Source organism: Nyctibius grandis, chromosome 1, assembly GCF_013368605.1.
Source record: "Nyctibius grandis isolate bNycGra1 chromosome 1, bNycGra1.pri, whole genome shotgun sequence".
In the NCBI taxonomy this organism is placed as follows: Eukaryota; Metazoa; Chordata; class Aves; order Nyctibiiformes; family Nyctibiidae; genus Nyctibius; species Nyctibius grandis.
The window spans coordinates 119,351,037-119,369,833 of record NC_090658.1 but is presented as its reverse complement, the minus strand read 5'-3'; the positions used below and the strand labels follow the sequence as shown (position 1 = coordinate 119,369,833).

Genomic DNA, 18,797 nt, shown 5'->3' with positions numbered 1-18,797 from the left:
TTGCTAAGTGGTGATGTAGGTTTACTTTAAAGATAATGTTGTAACTTCTTAAAAGCATTGTGAAGAATCTATTAATAATTTTGCTTTGTGACTATCTCCATTACCCTCCCTACCCCTCTTCTTTTCATGATGATTAACATATAAAACCTGAATCTGAAATAAAATGATAGTTAAAATTAATGGGTTTGGGAGACATAGCAGGTCTCGGAGGGGGTGTGTTTGGTTTTTTTTCCTCCTCTGAGATAAGCTTGTAACGAGGATAGGCAGCCTGCATTTTTTGATGCAGTTGACTTTTTGTTCTGTTTAAGGGATTATGTTTATATTTCACTTTTTAATAACTTTCTTCCTTTTCATAGTGCCAAAGGATCCTAACCCTCAGTGGAGGCGAGTGGCATGGAGTCATGATTGTACGTTACTTGCTTATGCTGAAAGCACTGGAACAGTGAGAGTGTTTGACCTAATGGGTAGTGAGCTTTTGGTCATTTCACCGGTAAGTGCTCTCTTACATTAGGTATGAATATAGGAGAACTTTTTGTAAGGGTAAAGGGTAATTTCCACTGTTTGGTGTTTTTTTTAATCATGGCTTGCTTTGATATAAAGCCTTACAGTATGAATACCATGCACAAATGTACCATGGAGTGTTTATTATATGATGGATATATTATAGTTAAACTTAAGTCATGTGTAGCGCTTGCAAAGCATATCCTTTGTGCTGTTGTATCTAGTCAGGATCTTTATCTTTTATTTTTCTTAGAATTGTGCTAGATCTACAGGCACATCAGATTGTGAAAGTATAGAATCACCTAATTAGTATGTGTGCAGATAATTACAATTTGTAGTAGTAGATTACAAATCTCCGGTTTATACGCAGAGACTTATAAATCAAGAAATATTGCTGATAGAGCAATATGAAGATTTTTTTTCTTCGTATAAGAATACATCATTGCTGTTGGCTTGCCCCACACAATATATTTTATATTTCGCATAGTCAAAGGTTGTATTAAACTAATTTGGAAAGGTGGATCAAGTGTATTTCCTTAGCATGTTGTCTTTAAAGACTTTATACTAATAAAATTTCTTTAAAATCAAGATAAAAGGAAGTGTATTTTGTTACTAATACAAACTATGAAACTTTATTTTTTTAATATATTTTTATACAATATAGTAAATTTAACTTCCTAGTTCTTTCAGTAATGAAGATACTTTTTTTTTTTTAATCCCCTTTCTCTCTCAATGTCTGTCTGCATTTTTGGGTAAAGACAGCAAGTTTTCCAGGAGATCTGAGTTATGCTATTGCTGGATTGATCTTTCTAGAATACAAAGCAAGTGCCCAATGGTCAGCTGAACTGCTTGTTGTTAATTATCGTGGAGAACTGAGAAGTTACCTTGTAAGGTAAGCATAAATTTTGACTTGCTTTGAGAAGGTGCAGTGAACTTCAAAGGAATTCTTTCCACTCTTTAAAGCAAATAGATCTGAAATAATGTATGTATTTTTTTCCCTCTTAGTGTTGGAACAAATCAAAGCTTTCAAGAAAGTCATAGTTTCAGCTTTAGCAGCCATTATGCCCGTGGAATAACTACTGTCATTTATCATCCTGGTCACAGGTAAGTGTTCTGTTTCCTACCTACCAATAATATGGAAATGATGAACAAAAGTGGCAAAATAAACGTTGCAGTGTGTTGGATAAGGAGAGGGAGAAAAAAAATCTATTTTAATATAGATATTTAGTGAATTGGTAATAACAAGTCATGTATCAATGTATGTATGAAAGAAGCCCTAGTTGGTGATCTCACTTTACTGCTGGAATAATGAAAATCAAGTTATGTCCTTTACTGTTCGAGTGCCTTGCATAAGCAGCATTTTTAGAATGTCAGGAATATCTTCAAAAGATGTTTCTGAATTTGATGGGTGTAAAGACTGATGTATAAGTTGTGTTTTTTGTTGTTTTGTTTTGTTTGTGTTTTTTTTTGTGTGTTGGTTTTTTTTTTTTTTTTCTGTCTGGATTTGATTTCTGGACTTGTTAGCCAGCCCATTTTCCCTAGTGTTCTGACTGGAACTCCCAGGTTTTGGTATTTGGAGTTGTCTTGTGGTGAGTTTTCTCTATTAATAATGTCTTGGGTACAGCTACCAGACTTGAAAGATGGACTATTTGACTGCCTGGTCTTGAACCAGATGTAGCTGAAATAGGTCATGATTAGCCAATTGCTTATGTTAAAAATGTGTCTACCTTTTTAATATCTACTTGTTATATAGCAAGATAAACTCAGCAACTTACTTTTCTATTTCTCTTCAGTTGTAGCAACTAAACTTCCTTCTAGATATTTTTCTTCTATTAGGTCTACTAGGATTGAATTTGTCAGTGCAATATATTATATTACTGTATTGTTTTAAATGGAGATGAGGCTTGGCTATAGAATACCAGAAGAAGCTCACTGTTTAAAAGGCTGTTCTCATTCTTCAGTGTTAAGTGAGCTGTCCTATCTATCTTAGGAAAAAAATGGTTATTAGTGAGAAGTAGTGTTCTTCTAGCTTATTGCTTTGAGAGATTAATTTTGAGTATGACTTCTTCTTTCTACCTAGGTCATATCTAGTAATTCCACATAATTAATACTCAGTATACTAAATCTAGAGTTTTGAGGTAATAGGTGTGGGTTATGGAGCTCTGGTAGCACTATCTGACCAGACAACAGAACCTACTCATTTTTTCCTTTGATCAGACCAGGGTTAATGGTTCTTGGCACTTGTTTCCGAAGTTATCTTTTTTGCTCCTGGTATTAGGAAGTAGATTAATTATAAGAGTGAGTGTTGTGAAGAATATTGCTTAATATTCAAAGGATGGTCAAATAATTATTTGGGCAATTATAATAGATGGATGTTCTTGCTTTTCATTTTTGGTGAGTTTCTGAGTAAATGGTGTCAGAACTGTTAAACTCTTACAATGGATGAACCCATTAACAACAAAATACATAGAAAATCAGCTGGCATAGTTGTCAGCCAAATAGTATGGACTTTGCTTTGTGTGTGCTAATGGCAACCTCTTGCCATAGAGGTTTAAAAGAGGAGAGGGGAAAAAAAGACAAAAATATCAAGTTATGTTTTCCTTCTTTCCTCCTACCTCCAAGAGAAGTAATAGCTTTATTTTTTCTGCTGTTCTTATAAGATCTTAGGTTAACATTTTTAGAACTTGATGTTAGTGTGCAGTAAAAGAGCAGGAGACAATCCTGGTTTGTGTTTAGAACAGTTAATTCAGAATATTAGTAATTAAAGTTATCTTTTTATGGAAGCTTATGGCTGGCATATTTTTTTTGTTGTCTATATTCCGTATTTTCTAGGGAGAGAAATGCCCTTTCTGTACATGAAAAGATGTTGTTATAGCTGCTGCTGAAGTAGTAAGTTTGTGTAATGTGTGAGGCGTACACGTTCAGAAATTACTTGTTTTTACTAGGAAATATTATGACTTATTCCATGAAAATAAAAAGTCAGGTGGAGTATTCTATGATCGTAGTGTCTCCTGCTGTGTGCAGCCAGTTGACTTGCTTAGTAAAGGTGAAAAATTGATACTTACAAGAATGCACAATTGGGTGGAATGGATGGAAAGCAGAAAGAACTGACATTTTTGCCCTTTATGTAGGCAAGTCTTTTCTGTTTTGAATTTACTCTGTGGTAGAAAGCTTCTAAATTTGACATTAGAGAACTCTAAATTAGTGAGCAGAGTCTTGCTGAAATTGTCTTGTTATCCAAAAAGAAAAACCCAGAAGGATTCGAAGGGAGGCAGTTTTCTTAAACTGTGCATTAAAGAAAATTCTAGATACATATGAACACTTCAAAGTTTTCATTTTTAGTAATGTGAACTTTGATCACTTAGCACAAAGTGACAAGTCCAACTTATGTTTTCTTTCATTTCATTTAGTTTCAGATGGTGAAGTTATACTGGTCTTGTAAGTCTTGACTTACTGCACTCTATATTACTATGTATTTGCTTATTACCTATTACAGTGCAATAAAATAGCACTTAAGAACTTAATATGCTTAATTTTTTCAAGTAGATGTATGATAATTATGAAGAGAATATGTCAGTAGGGAATGTGTCTGAATCTGTAGGAAAACTTGAAACAATAGCTTTGGGAAAAAGTCTAATAATGAGTTTCACTGCTGTTGAAAAGTGTTATATGCCTTAATTTAGATGCCTAATGTTGGTTTTCTTATGTGATCCAGCTTTCACCTATGATGGAATTTATGGTGCACTTTAGTTGACAAATATCTGCTTCAATGTGAGCTCTCTGTAGGCTCTAATGGGAGGTTCAACACCTGCTTATTTTGAGTATCTTAATCTGGAGCTGAATGTCTTACTTCAGGGTTATCTGCAATTGCTACAGAAAATGTTTGATATTAGAGCCTAAAATTTGTGATGACTATAGGAGATGAAGGGTTTTAGATTCAGCTGGAATTTGCTTGTTGTACCGAAATTGATGAGTGAAGAATTGTGTAGAAGTCTCAAGTTTTTCTTGGATGCCTCAACTGAACTTGCTGTTCTTGAGACGAGTATTATACTAGTTTTCTTCAGCCCAACTTTGTAGAAACCTTTGAAATAGAGTACAGTTAAGGTGCTGCAAGGGCAGCCATTTTTTTGAGACTGGCGGAACTTCTGAAGATCATCTAATCCATTCCCCTTCACAGCAGGGTCAACTAGAGCGGGTTGCTTGGAGCCATGTCCCTGCAGTCCAAGACCTGCACATCTGTGTCATCCCTTAGGAGTGTGGTCTGTGTCAAGGCCTCTGATGTGCTGGGGTAGCTGCCCCAGCGGTGCTGGGGACTGAGCCTGGCAGCGCATTACCAGAATTGCTGAGAACGTGTACAGAGAGAGTTTCTGGACATCATTTTCTGCAAACTGCTGTGCAAAATGCTGAATCCAATGGCAGTGCTCTAGGCCTGGCACTTACCTAGGTGTTTTTCTAGGAATTGTTGAAAGGGTTCCTGACCCTTACTAAGCAAGAGTGAGCTGGAACAAAAGCACAAAGAACCCTTTGATCAGGAACAGCTGGCAGACCTTGCTAAAAGCTTCTAGAGCCTGCTAGCTAGCTCTTCCTGGCAATGGCAGGCATCGTGAAGTTCCTCAAAGACTTCCAAGGAGTCCTCCGATGATCCCAGAAGTATGTAGAAGTTTAAGAGGATCTAGAAACAGAGCCCAGAAACTGCTGCACAAACTGCTGTATGCTACCTGTGCTCTGTGTAGAAAACATATGCAAGAACAAAAATTAATTAAGATTTTAACATTTTAAGTACTAAAAGATGTTGCATTGATCTTGATGTCCATAACAGCGTGATAGACAAAACTTTCCCTTCTAGGGAGTTACTATTAAATGTCATATGTTAAGTTATTGTTGCTTTGTGAACCGTCTGGAGTGGCATAAAACTACAGCTGATATGGTGTGATTTAAGAACCCAAGTATTTGCCCAGGAAAAGGAGTTTTTCACATTACTGGGACAAAAAAAGTTGTTGACATGGCATCTTATTCTTCAGACTGAGACTAACTTAAAAAAAAATGGTAAACAGGAAAAAAACTTCTCCTGTTGCTGTCTACCTGTCAACTTGTTATTCTGGAGTCATCTCCTGTCTAGTCCTGAAAAAATAATAGGTAAACAAGGGCAGATCTTTGCTGAGGCTCTCAAGAGTACCTTTCATTTTCTTTTGATGCCAGTTGTGTTATTCATCTTAATAGCTTCTGCCCCTGCTATTGCATTTTACTCTCTGAAAAGCTTTTTGAAATTTTAAGTACGTGCTGCCATGATGAATTTCTCTGCAGTCCGGGGAAAAGGCTCTTTGTCTTGAGGTTGCGTGTTTTGTGTGATATGACGTCTTCATTCCAGCTGTCATTGAGTTTCGTTTATCCTAAAAGATACATCTGAATTATAAACGTGTTGCACTGTATGTGACAGTTTTCCCAAAATTTCTTTGAAAAGATTTATCTTGATGGAGTTTTTGAGAGCTCGTTCAGGCGGTTTTGAAGCTACTGCTGTCGCTATTATTCACAATTCTTCACTTGGTCTTTGTGCTACTATTTGTCTCTTAGTCACCTCCGGCACAGCGTGGTCAATTGTAATAGAGTTCTAGTCACTGCTGCTGTTGAAATTGTAAATTCAGTGGCATGTTTCAATGGAAGCTGGAGCTTATGGAAGAATTTAGGTGCCTATGGATGGACAAGACTATAAATAAATGAATCTTCCAGAAGATTATGCATACTGTCTCTTGATAGTGAGGAATAGGAATTGACAGCTGTGTTGTAGTGATTTCATGAAGTTATTGTTTACTGATTTTGAATTTTATTTTTGTTTAAAGCTTTCCTTATGGTCAGGCTGTGAAAGAGACACATTTGAAACTTACTTTCCATGCTAAAAAAAAGTTAGGAAATTCACACTTTACACATAATGATTGACCTTGCCAACATCTTTTAGTGTTTTAAGATGTGATTTCACATTCACTGATATTAGACTGCGTGCTCACATGTGAGTACCCTAACACGTTTATTCTTGACTAGCTAAAATGGACATAAACTGCATCATGTACAACAGGGTAGATAGGTTTTGGAGCAAAATACTTACTTGAGCTGTTACAAGAATTTCATGTGGTGTGCTCTGTCTCTGCTGAAAGTTTGTTTGGTAGAGGTATGTGCTGCAAGATATTTGAAAACTTGTTACTTCCTTGTTTTTAAGTGAAGTTTCCTAGAAGAACTATGTAGCATGTCTAAAAGATGGCTTTTGTACGAGTTGGGTGCAGCTCTAATGTTCTTTGATCAGCGTCAGAGTGTCAAGCTTCTCTGGTAGAACGATCGTAGGCAAAGTTGCAAAACAGAAACGTCAGGGAGAAGGAAAATAAAAAATATGCAGAAGGGAAACAAACAAATGGACTATTAAATGTGTAGCATTTAATCTGTGAAATTTTTCTCTTCCCAAGTGCACTTTTCCCAAGTAATCAGCAGAAAATTTGGTATTAAAATATTTTGTGTAGTTCTGAGAACAGTGGTGTTTAGTGGTGGCTGTACCTCATGTGTTATTGTTTTCCATGTTCCTGAACGATTGATGTTCTTCTCTCCAAGCCTTCCTCAGTTACAGACACTTCCTTCATGAAGGAGTAACAGACTGTTCAAGTAGTTTCTAGTATTTGTTGATGTCCCGGTGTTGAATGAAATTAAACTTGTTATGTTGTCTTGCTCGTTGCTTCTGATTTCCTCAATTTCTTGAATATGGAATTGCTTAAATACTCTGGTTTTGAATAACTGCCTTTCCATTATTGTTATTTTTAATGAACCCCTGTAGTCTTTAAGAGTCCTGGTACCAGAGACATCCTCAGATCAAGCTTGTGCTTAGTATGACTTGCAGAACAAAGTACTTGTACTGGTATTTTGGGTTAAAGTGGTGTCTTACTAAAGTTCCTTTGAGTTCCTATCCAAATATTTACTTGAAGATTGTCCAACTAATTGACCTGAATGAACAACCAGTATCAAAACCAAACAGTTGGTGTTGATTGGAAGCTGTTAAAATGTAAAGCAACTTGGGTTCATTTAAGATGTAAAGTTTGTTGCATAAGAGGCTTAATGCAGTCTTGTATGACTAGCTTGTTCAGAAAAGAGGTATGCACTGTAGGAGTTCTTTGGTATTTTAATACTGGGATTGCTGTGCTTACTGAGCAACAGTCGTATTCTCTGTTTAACAAGTAGTATTTATAGTGAAGTTTCTTCTGCAATCTACATAATGCTGAAGTACAGTCCTCCCTTGCTGTGTCTGTGTTGGAGTTCTCTCACTGACTGTCTAATACCATGCTTTGCTAATTGTTGTCATCTTCATAACCCAATTGCTTTGCTGAGTATCTGCTGGAAGGCTATAATAGGTGAATTTTGTGTCTGCTTTTTTTTTTCCTATGTTATTGCTGCAAAAAATGTGTGCTAATTACTCAAGAAGTACATTTACTGCCACATGCTGTTCAGGTTAGCAGTTTTAAGGAGTCTGAAATATGTTCTGTGCTACTCATGGTGGATTTCCTTGATTCTGATAGGAATCCATTTGTTCCTTAAATGATAACACGGTTTCTTTTTGGTATACTGCAGCGAGAAACCACTGTGTCATGGATGCTCAGCCAGAAACTACATATTCTAAAGTTAAACAGCACCTCCTTAAGGGAGAAGTCATTACTCTTAGCTGTGCTATGCTTTGCTTTCTGATCATAAGAACAATGCAAAATTACCTATTTTTCTGTTAATTACGATGGTAGATTGGGGTTCTCCTATTGCTATTTTTGGGGAAAATGGTGAAAGTGATTTCTGTCTTGCTGTCTTAGGAAACTCTTTATACCACAAAACAACTAAAACTCTTAAGAACCTTAACAAACTGTAAGCATCCATGATGCTTACATGATGTATCCATGATACAGTCATCTTGCTGTATGTTTGTGAATAGCATGAGACCTGGGAATGTTAAATAAGTTTTACTGACCGCTTGAAGGGGATTAGATGTGGAAGGGAAAAAATTTTTTCCTTTTTTTTTTTTTTTATTCTTCCACTTGACTCTTGCAGGAAATGTTTTGAAATACACTGAAACCACAGCTGAGAGCTGTGTGAGCATCAGCCACTAGGTGGTAGAGCATTTCAAGAGTAACGCAGACTTTGAAAATTGATATAGGAGTGTTCTCAGCACTGAACTTCTGGCTTTTCCAATCTGTGCCTTTTTTGCAGATACTTTACTTTTTGATGGGTTGTTCACTAAAGTGGTGCTTTCAAACAAATTTAGACATCTGTTTTCAAAGTTTTGTCAAAGTAATAATCAGTTAAATATAAAACTGCTTGTTAATAAGGTGAAAGGGCTTCAAAGGAAGACATTTTGATACATTTCAGTGGTTATCAGCAATAATTGTTAACTTCCCTCAAATTTTTTAAAATATCATCTACTGTGTGTAATGAAATTATTGCATGCACATTTATAATTTGTGGAGTGGCTTTAGAAAACAAAATTGAAAAACCTTGACACATTTGGTTCCTCAGTAAAAGAGAAATAGCTTTTGTACCACATCTGAATAAATGGAAACTGAATGCTTAAACAGAATGACCAGAACTTTTCATAAGCTTAAGCTGTAATTGGTTATCATTCTTTGAGGTTAGGGGAGAAACTCAAATTTGTAGCCAGACATCTTGGGAATTATGCCTTATTTGGAAAGCTAGATATGAGAATGGATGGGGATAAATGCCACAAATAACAAGTGTTACTCAGTAATATTTAAATCTTTTTGTCTCTGAATAAACACCCTGAAGTTTAAAGGTTATTGGGACTATTAGGTATCTTAATATATTTAGTCTTTTTGTTACTGCGAGCTAATTGTCTTGTCAGATCTATAGCAGTTTAAAAGAACATTTATGTGGCAGTACATGAAACCATAATATTCCTTTATATGTTTTACAGACTCCTGCTTGTAGGAGGCTGTGAAACAGATGAAGATGGAGTGTCTAAAGCAACTGGTTGTGGGATATCTGCTTGGAGAGTTCTGTCAGGCTCTCCCCATTATAAACAGGTCACTAGTTACGAAGATGACATTAGAACAGTAAGTATGTTTCCTCGTTTTACTGGATGAATATTCTTGCTGGAAGAATTATCTAACTGGAAGTTCAATGTGAATCTCTTCTTGAAAGAAGAATTGAATGCAATGTTTTGCTGTTTTCTAAGCTATGATGTGAACTTCTGATAAGTTATCTCTTCCCCTCCAAGCATCTATCTACTTTTATTTTTTCTGTAGTATGATTTGAACTTTTAAGTTCTTGATTACCACTTGTGGATTTAAAAAACGCCAAAACAAGAAGAAACAACAACGACAACAAAGTTGTAGCATGGAAATATACAAACTCCTTAGTTGTATACTGGGATATGTTACCTGTCTTTGTTGGAAAAAATTCCTGTTATTTTTGTCTTTTTATTACTTCATAACAAAAGGCAGCACACCTGATTTAAGTGTTTCAGTTTAAGCCTGACTCTTGATTTCTTTTGCTTCTAGTAGAAGTAAATGTTTCATTTGTTAACAACTACTTTGTGGATATACTAAAATCAATTTACAGTATACTGGGATAAATTCCAGTATTTACTCTTATATAGGTATTGCTTAGTATTAAAAGCAATCTGTTAATTTTATTGCAAATGGGTAGTGCTTTTCTGTGGCATGATTCATACCTAACAAAATGGGCAAAGTTATAAAAACTGTGTTTTATTATCCTTACATTATTTTGAAATAGGCAGTCTTATGGAAGTTCAAAGAATCCTGCAGAGTTGTTTTAGTACTTTAGGTACGACTTAGTTTTTGGTGCGTAAAGCAATGTATGAGATTGTCTTTCATTGTATGATATGTTTCTGTTCGTATAGGCACAGAGAAGAGGATTATTAAGGATTATGAATTTAAGATTTTACAGCAGACGGGGAACAGAACAGGTATTAAGGTCTAGGTCTACCTCAGAAATGTATTTTACTAACATAATTGTCCATTAATGACTGTCTGAGAGACTGATTCAAAGTAGTTTTTAATTTATGCAACTTAATTAACATTTCTATAAAACTTATCAAAAATAATAAGCTTTTAGCTTTAAATGGAGTAGCTTGCCATTTATTTTGCTTTTTCAAGAATCCAATTAATTCATCTGCTGAAGCTTGAATCTTAGATTTTCAGCATACTGGCAGGAACAGGTCTAGAGATGTAGAGTTCAATATTAAATGTATGTTCTTAATCAAAAAGAATCATAGAATCACAGAATCAATCAGGTTGGAAGAGACCTCTGGGATCATCGAGTCCAGCCATTGCCCTGACACCACCCTGTCAACTAGATCATGGCACTAAGTGCCATGTCCAGTCTTTTCTTAAACGCATCCAGAGATGGTGACTCTACCACCTCCCTGGGCAGCCCATTCCAATGTCTAATAACCCTTTCTGAGAAGAAATTCTTCCTAATGTCTAACCTGAACCTCCCCTGGCAAAGCTTGAGGCTATGTCCTCTTGTCCTATCGCTAGTTGCCTGGGAGAAGAGGCTGACTCCCACTTCACTACAACCTCCCTTCAGGTAGTTGTAGACTGCAATAAAGTCACCTCTGATCCTCCTCTTCTCCAGGCTAAACAACCCCAGCTCCCTCAGCCATTCCTCATAGGTCATGCCCTCCAGACCCTTCACCACCTTGGTCTCCTTCCTCTGGACTCGCTCCAACACCTCAACATCTTTCTTGAAGTGCGGGGCCCAGAACTAGACACAGTATTCAAGGTGCGGCCTCACCAGTGCGGAGTACAGAGGGACGATCCCTTCCCTAGACCGGCTGGCTACACTATTCCTAATAGAGGCCAGGATGCCATTGGCCTTCTTGGCCACCTGGGCACAAAAAAAGGAAGGTGTAAAAAGCCACATAGTTATTTGTTAACAAATGTAATGATCATAGCACGTTAGGTGTGTTATATATGCTACAAGAAGAGAGTAGATTGTGACAATGTTTCTCAAGCGTGCACCCAAGACAGAAAAAAGAGAAACTCCAAAACCGAGCCTTCTGCACTACCCCACTCCCACTATAAAACAAACAAACCCCACCTGACCTTATAGCCCAAAATTTTCATACAATGGGGGGAAGAAAAAGTGAGTGAACTCTAATCAGTCATGGCTTAAATAGGGCAGACACAAAGACTTAATTTTTACAGCCTGTTATGAGATACTATGGAAACATTTTGCTAAGTAGCTTCAAAGGTATATTATGGGTCAAACTTCTACTACCAGGACACCTGCGAACCTAATGAAACTGCTGATCAGAATCAACTTGTTCTTAACAAACCTGGGTATGGGTCTTGTATTCTCATCTCCCCTGAATAAGTGAGTGTTAAATCTTGAGCGTCATGCTGAGGTGTAGGTGTGTGCTTTCTTTATTTCTAAGGCTTTGCACACAGTGCTTGTGGCTTTCTTCTACATGCCTTAGGAGAGCTACCCACGCAGTACTGCACCACATTCTCGTATCTCTTGTCTACTAGTTGTGTGTAGCCATTGTTTGATCCTTTTTTTTTTTGTCCCCCTTTCCTTCCTTGTAAAAAAGATCTGTTTTCCCTTCTTTTGCTTTACAAGGAAAGAACAGTAAAGAATCTGTCTACCACCCTCACTGTATCCTTCTGAGAGGAAAAATGGGTGGTCTGAAGTTATATGGACGTTGGAAATGACATTAATAGGTTTTTGGGATTTTTAGGTGACTGGTTAAAAGAAGAAATTGCATGCTTGGTTGGAAGGGGAAAACAAATCTTTCTGAATCTATCTCAAAGGTGGAATGGGGAGATATTTTATTTCCTTCACTGAAAATATAAAAGAGAAAGCTGAAGTCAACTTTTTTTACTGGAAGGCTAGTACTGAGTGTAGCTGTACTAAACTTCAGCTTCACTGTACTTGCCAATACTAAATTTACAAAGAAAAGCAGAAATTGTATTTCATCCTTGAATGTTTTAATCCAATTTCAGAGATTATGGTTTAAACATGTGCGGTATAGTTTATATTCTTAGTGGGAAATTAGCGACAGTGTTAGTGTATGACAGGCACAGCAGCAAGAGGACTTGTATATCGGAACTAGCCATATTGGGATTTGATTCTTATAGCTGCTGACTTAAATGACACTTATAAAATGTGAAGTGCCAACCTGCTGAGGTTTTTGGTGTCTTGTTCTGCAGTTCCCTTAAGTTGACAAGCTGTTTACTGAGGCAGCATTGCCTGCTTTGCCAAATGACTGATTAATCTCTATAGGTAATAATGCTTGAGTGGTAAATTTGAATGTTTTAATGGCCACCCAACATCTAAATTTAACAGCAACAGAATTATTACTGACTACTGAGTAAATGTTTAACCCTTGGTAAGATCCGTGGTGTATACCACTGACTATTTATCTGAATGGGTTATATATTTTAGCTATACGTTTCTAAGTCTTTCAGCAGTCTCTTGTTCTTTGTCCCCTGTGCACGCAACTTGATTTATAAAGAAAGAATTGGCATTAGTAGGCACATACGATTCCTTGGCAAACTGTAACAGAGATTGCAGTACTCTAGCTGCTTAAGGGTATAATTAGAGAATACTTAAGAATCATTTGTATTAGAAAAAACTCATAATTGGTTTAAAAAAAGCCTTAATAATGTTCCCTTTTTTAATTAAAAACACATTTTAAGGTTGGATTTAATCAGTACTCTCAACAGCTGCAAACTGTACCACAGTGAGCAGATTACTTGATCATCATTGTTTCTGTGGCATAACTAGAACTTAAAACAGCCTAAGAAATAAAACAAAAATAATAAAAAAACCCCACAAACCCAAACAAACAAACACTAAAAGAATCGTTATGTTCAAATGATACCTAGCACTACTGTGCTGTAGAAACTCCATTAAAACTTCTTAATCATATGGATGTCTGTTAACTTTTGTGTACTTCTTATTTGTTGGAGTGTTTTCCAAGAAGGCAGATGCTGGCTTAAAAATTGATTAGCTGCAGGCTTGGATACCTCTAACATTACTGTAGTTTGAATCTTTATTAGGAAGTTTTAAAAAACAAACTGCACTAACAAAATGGGATTTTATAAACAATATAAATCTGGGAAATCTATATCCTACTGTCTTTCAGTGAAGACTAGGCTCTGAGACCTCATGATCCTTCTGAAAACATAGAAGTTGTGTTGAGGATGGGGGGTATAAATATAAATTGTGTTTTCAGAAACTGTTATGCATTGCCAGTGACACTAAGTTTAACTTTAAAGTTTGAGTGTCTATTTAGAGGCTTCTGTCTTGTGGAAATAGTATATAGATTCAGTTGTAATTGTATGGGAGTTCATGAATCCTTAAGAAAATACTTTGTTTGAAGTACATTTTGCCTCTTAAGATATCCAGAGCTGAAGGAAGACTTCATCGAGAAGAATTTTTATAGCCTTGATGAAGTTTACTTAGGGATGTTGAATTATTTCTTCTGTATGGACTTAATCTGATGTTCCCCATATTGCTACTTACTCTGTTGTTACCCAAGAGATTCTTAAATTCGGATTCAGTGTCCTGTAAGCACAAGTCCATGTGCTTCTTCAAGATCTATTAATCTATGTATGTCTTGTAGCCTCTTCGTTTTTAGTTGTAATAGTGCCCACCCAAAAGTTTGTTTCCAGGGAGGAAGAGCTGTACCAAGCTGGTTTTGGGTAGCAGTCATCCTTGGGTAGACTTGAGAGGCAGGACAGTAGAAAACTGAGGTTGCTTAATGTTTTCTCTGAACAGCTGATTTGAGAACAACCTGCAGTTTTCCCTCCAGCTAGCTCTGCATTGCTCTCTGCAGTGTTCTCCTAGAAGTGCCACACTTTGAGATTTTGTTTGATGTATGACAGTGTGATACAGAAATTCACGTTCCTGAAGATTTGTTAGTGTTATGGTAGTGTTCTTCCTTTATACAGGTTGTCTTTACTCTTCCATGCCACAACTGATATTTTACCCTTATTCTGACTTTTAGCATAGTATTTTTTAAAGTTAAAGCATATTAAATTTTCAAGATGGAAGATTGTACGATTTTTTTTTTCCTCAATTAGAAAAAATAGTCTGGGGTTTTGGGTGTTTTTTTTTTTTTGTTGGGGGGGTATTCCTTGATCTGTGTGGGGCTTTTTGTTTGTTTGGGTTTTTTTTACTTCGCTGACATAATGCTTGGCAGGATGGAGTTTTCAAGATGAATCTTTCTCCTGATGGAGCTCTTCTGGCAGCTATTCATTTCTCAGGAAAACTGACAATCTGGTCTATTCCATCTCTCAGACAACAAGGAGAATGGGACCAAACTGATCAGGTAAGAAGGATGTAGATGTTTAGAAATTTGCAGTGTATGTTTTAATCCTCTGGTGATTATGTTTTCCTAGGAGATTAGAGTAGTTCAGATAACTATGTTATAGCTACGTGCTGTCTTTCTAGTCAGCTCCATATTTTTCAAGAGCACTATATTTACTTTTACAATAATCTTTCTATGTTTTAACTATAAACCTTAAACTTCAAAAATTAAGAAAAAGAACCTGTTGGGCTGGAATGAATTTTTCATGAGGCATTTTGATGCCAAATGGGTAACACTGGTAGAGGTAGACTGAAATGCTATTTTTAAAATGTTAATGGAGGCCAACAAAGGTAACTTAGTTTTGCAAACAATTCCTGTAGAAAGTATGTGACTTACTAATACCAATCCAATCAACAAACTGTTCTGGAGTGTTATCTGGCAAAATTTTGAGAAAGGAATAGATGAACACAGTAGACATACAGCAGAATTTGGTTTCAACCATTCAAACTAAGTGGGGAAACTTAAGTTAAGAATTGCCCAGACACTAGCAAACTTTTACATGACTAGTGTGAATTTAAACACTGGAAGTTGACAGCTAACTAGTTCTCAAAGAAAATTCCAGAAGGTTCCAAAATTCCAAATTTTTGTAGAATGTTTTAAATTCTTCAATTTTATGCATTGATATGAAACACAGATAGCCTTTCCCACACTATATTGAATTTCTCTGCAGTCTGTGCATTATACAGTAGGTACTATAAGGTCCACAACAACACGCTTCCTGACATTAAATATAGGCACAGGTTTTTCTAATGAGGAAGAAGACAAAATGAAGTCAGACATCTTTGCTTTGGGTGTCATGATGACAATGATGTTAAATGAAGGTTTACACGAAAAATTACAAAAAAGATAGGCTAAAAACTTTGACTGTAGGAAAGATTTAAATCAATAAATACTTGTAGAGATAATGGCATACTGCCATCCTGAACACCACTGGTGTGCTGTTATCTTTTTGATCTTCATTTTTAATAATAATGCGTATGTATTCTGGACCAGTTTTTAGGACTTTATCACCTAGTGAGGGTGATATAAAGGAGTATTACAGTACTTGACTGTTTTCAGAATGATTTTTATAGGTGAAATTCATATTCCCATGTAATGGGTATTTTTGTAATGTGTGCGTTTCCTACTTAATTGTCACCCAAACGTATTTGTTAGAGTAAGTTAAAGTGGCCTCATATTTACTTTTAATTATTAGATCACTCTCTACTAAAAAATTAAGCCTGAAAATCACCTTCTGCATGACCCAAAACTGCTTCGGTTGTCAGAGCTGTATAATCTACCTGCAACTAGGGGCAGGATTACTGTCATCTATGTTTGTGTAGGTCCCACGTATTCATTCTAACGTTACCAAATAAAGTTTAAAAAGACAACAGAGCAAGAGCTTATCAATTCTAAATGCTGCAGTGCGTCATTAAATAATGCTCCTTCCCTTGCTGTGCTAGTCTTGAAAGGGGCTATATAATTACAAAAATAACCACAGTAAATACATATAGCACTGTACTAGGCTGGTACTCCAGAGCAGTACACAGAGCAAACAAGAGGACTATTTTGGAGATTCTTCTTTTATACACTTGCAGTCCTATGTATAGACATGAAAAACAAACACTTGGTGGGCTTCTGTGTGCCTTTATTTCAGAAATCTTTAGGGTATGATTACTGTTTAATGCTGACTAGGCCAGGTCTGATGTTATTCTTGTTTTCTAATATGGTGTTTTAGGAATCCAGCAGTCTATTTTTCTATTTTTTTGTTTTAATTTAACTGTTTAGAGAAAAGTACAATGTCACTATAGCAGCTGCATGTTTTATGTTGAGGAGAAGTTTGAATTTATGTGGGAGCATTTTCATTGAAAAGTGAGTGGGTCAACAAGAGATTAAATACACAGGTCATGTTACAAAAACTTAACTTGCATATAGTCCTTTTTTTCTCTTATTTTTTTTAGCCGAGTTATGATGAGATCAACCCAGACTGGAGACTCTCTAGTGAAAAAAGAAAGAAAATAAAAGGTATGTGTTACAGTTAAATCATTATTTTATACCACTGTGTAGTTAAAAGTATTTACACAAATATACAAAGATGTGAAATGGCTTAATTAAATCTCACTTAGAATAGTTGCCAAAATTGTATGTATGATTTGAATTTGTAGCATGGCATAGCTAAATGAGTGTCACAATAGGTTTTTTTTTAAATCTTCTCTTAGGAATACGTTTGTAGCCATAACCATAAATAAGAGGGTATTTCAGTTAGGCACAGGACTTCATTTATTATTAATCATGAAATTATGACTGCAGAATGCTGAACATTCAGCAAATGTCTCAGCTTGTATCAGAAGCCACTACATCATAATATTGTAGGTAACACATCATTAGAGTCCACAGTTTAAAACCTAAACTTTAGCTTTTCTTTCTGTAAATGTCTAATAAATCTTGAAAGCTAACGTAATTGAAAGAGATTTGTTTAAAGTTCTGAAACAAAAGGTCTTTGTTTCCTTCAGCTGAATTTGCCTCATGTCAGTCTCTCTATTGTTTTCCCAAAATTCAGGCCACCATGTGCAGCCATTTATCACCTGGTTATTTCATGGCTCTTCCAAGAGTGCAGAAATCAATAGCTATTCTATGATCTATTCACTATTACTTGCATACATCTATGTTATTAAAAGATCCCTGTTTCTTTGTGCTGTTTTTCTTGGTGATTCTTTGAGTTAACTTGTCTTACCTTCATGGGTAGGCTGCTGACTTAAGCACTGAAGTGGCAGAAAAGTGATAAGCTGATCTGTTTCTCAGTTCTGTTTGGGGAAAGGTAGTTTTCATCAGAGAGGTAGGAAATGACACTGTGGTGAACAAATTGAGATAACTCTCTGGTGAGCAATTTGTCCCAATATCAAAAAAATCTTAGAAATTAAGCAGCTTTCATCCTCAGTCATGGTGACTTATGTGTTTGTTTGTTTTGTTGGTTTAATTTCTTAACAACTTCATCTTCTAGGCTTTTTCAGGAGCCCTGCTCATAGTTGTCACTTGTCCTCGAAAGCAGTGTAACCTTTTCCGGTTTTCATCAGTATTATGTTTGTTGCCAGGGAGATTAGATCAAGGATGGCCTGGGAAGTATTGAAGCAGATCTTTATCAAATATCTAGAATTTGTCATGTTTTGTGCAAATAAATCATTTTACTATGAATTCTTTTACCAAATAATATTTAAAAAAGTAAGTCCAAAAATAAGTGTTTTTCCCCTCAACATCTTTAGTTAATGCAGAATTGATTTAGTAAAATGTCATTGATCTAAAACACAAATTTAGTGAACCAAAGATCCTTATACAATAGTAAGTGTTTGTTAAATTGGGCCATCAGATGAAGTCTCTTAGTAATTGAAGTCACTTCTGTGCTTATCTGGTGTTTAAAGTTATCTTTCTTTGTATGGCGCTTTCTTATTTATTTATTTTAGATAAAGAATCCTATTACCCATTGATAGATGTAAATTGGTGGGCAGATAATTCTGTCATCTTGGCTCGCTGCTCTGGTGCATTGACTGTGTCATCAGTCAAGACGTTAAGAAACTTGCTGGGAAAGTCATGTGAATGGTTTGAGAGTTCTCCTCAGGTCACTTCAGCTCACGATGGAGGATTTCTAAGTCTGGAGGTGAGGAATGTGCACATGCAGATATAGATCTTACATCTTATATCTTTTTGGAATGTAGTAGAAACAGTTTGCTTTTCCATATGTAATCCTGGGGGTGTTATGTGTGTGTGGTATGGTTTAAAAAAATATAAATTATTATTATGAATATGAAAAGTGATTCTGTTTCCTTATCTCTAGGTAGGTATTGCAGGGAAACTCTGAACTTGCTGCAATTCAACTGTCTTAATAAAAATTTAATTATCAAATAACTTCTAGACAGTAGATACAAAACTCCTAGAAGGCTGAGTCTTA

The 18,797-nt window shown here is 36.0% G+C and overlaps 1 protein-coding gene across 1 annotated transcript in view; it reads left to right on the top strand.

The window, feature by feature from the left end:
* Positions 1–18,797, top strand: part of NBAS (NBAS subunit of NRZ tethering complex) — a 185,009-nt gene that overhangs the window by 9,517 nt on the left and 156,695 nt on the right. The window contains 8 exon segments of the mRNA XM_068424707.1: positions 357–490; positions 1,260–1,393; positions 1,507–1,605; positions 9,449–9,587; positions 10,397–10,462; positions 14,708–14,836; positions 16,816–16,879; positions 18,313–18,506. Coding sequence (XP_068280808.1) covers positions 357–490; positions 1,260–1,393; positions 1,507–1,605; positions 9,449–9,587; positions 10,397–10,462; positions 14,708–14,836; positions 16,816–16,879; positions 18,313–18,506 — 959 coding nt within the window.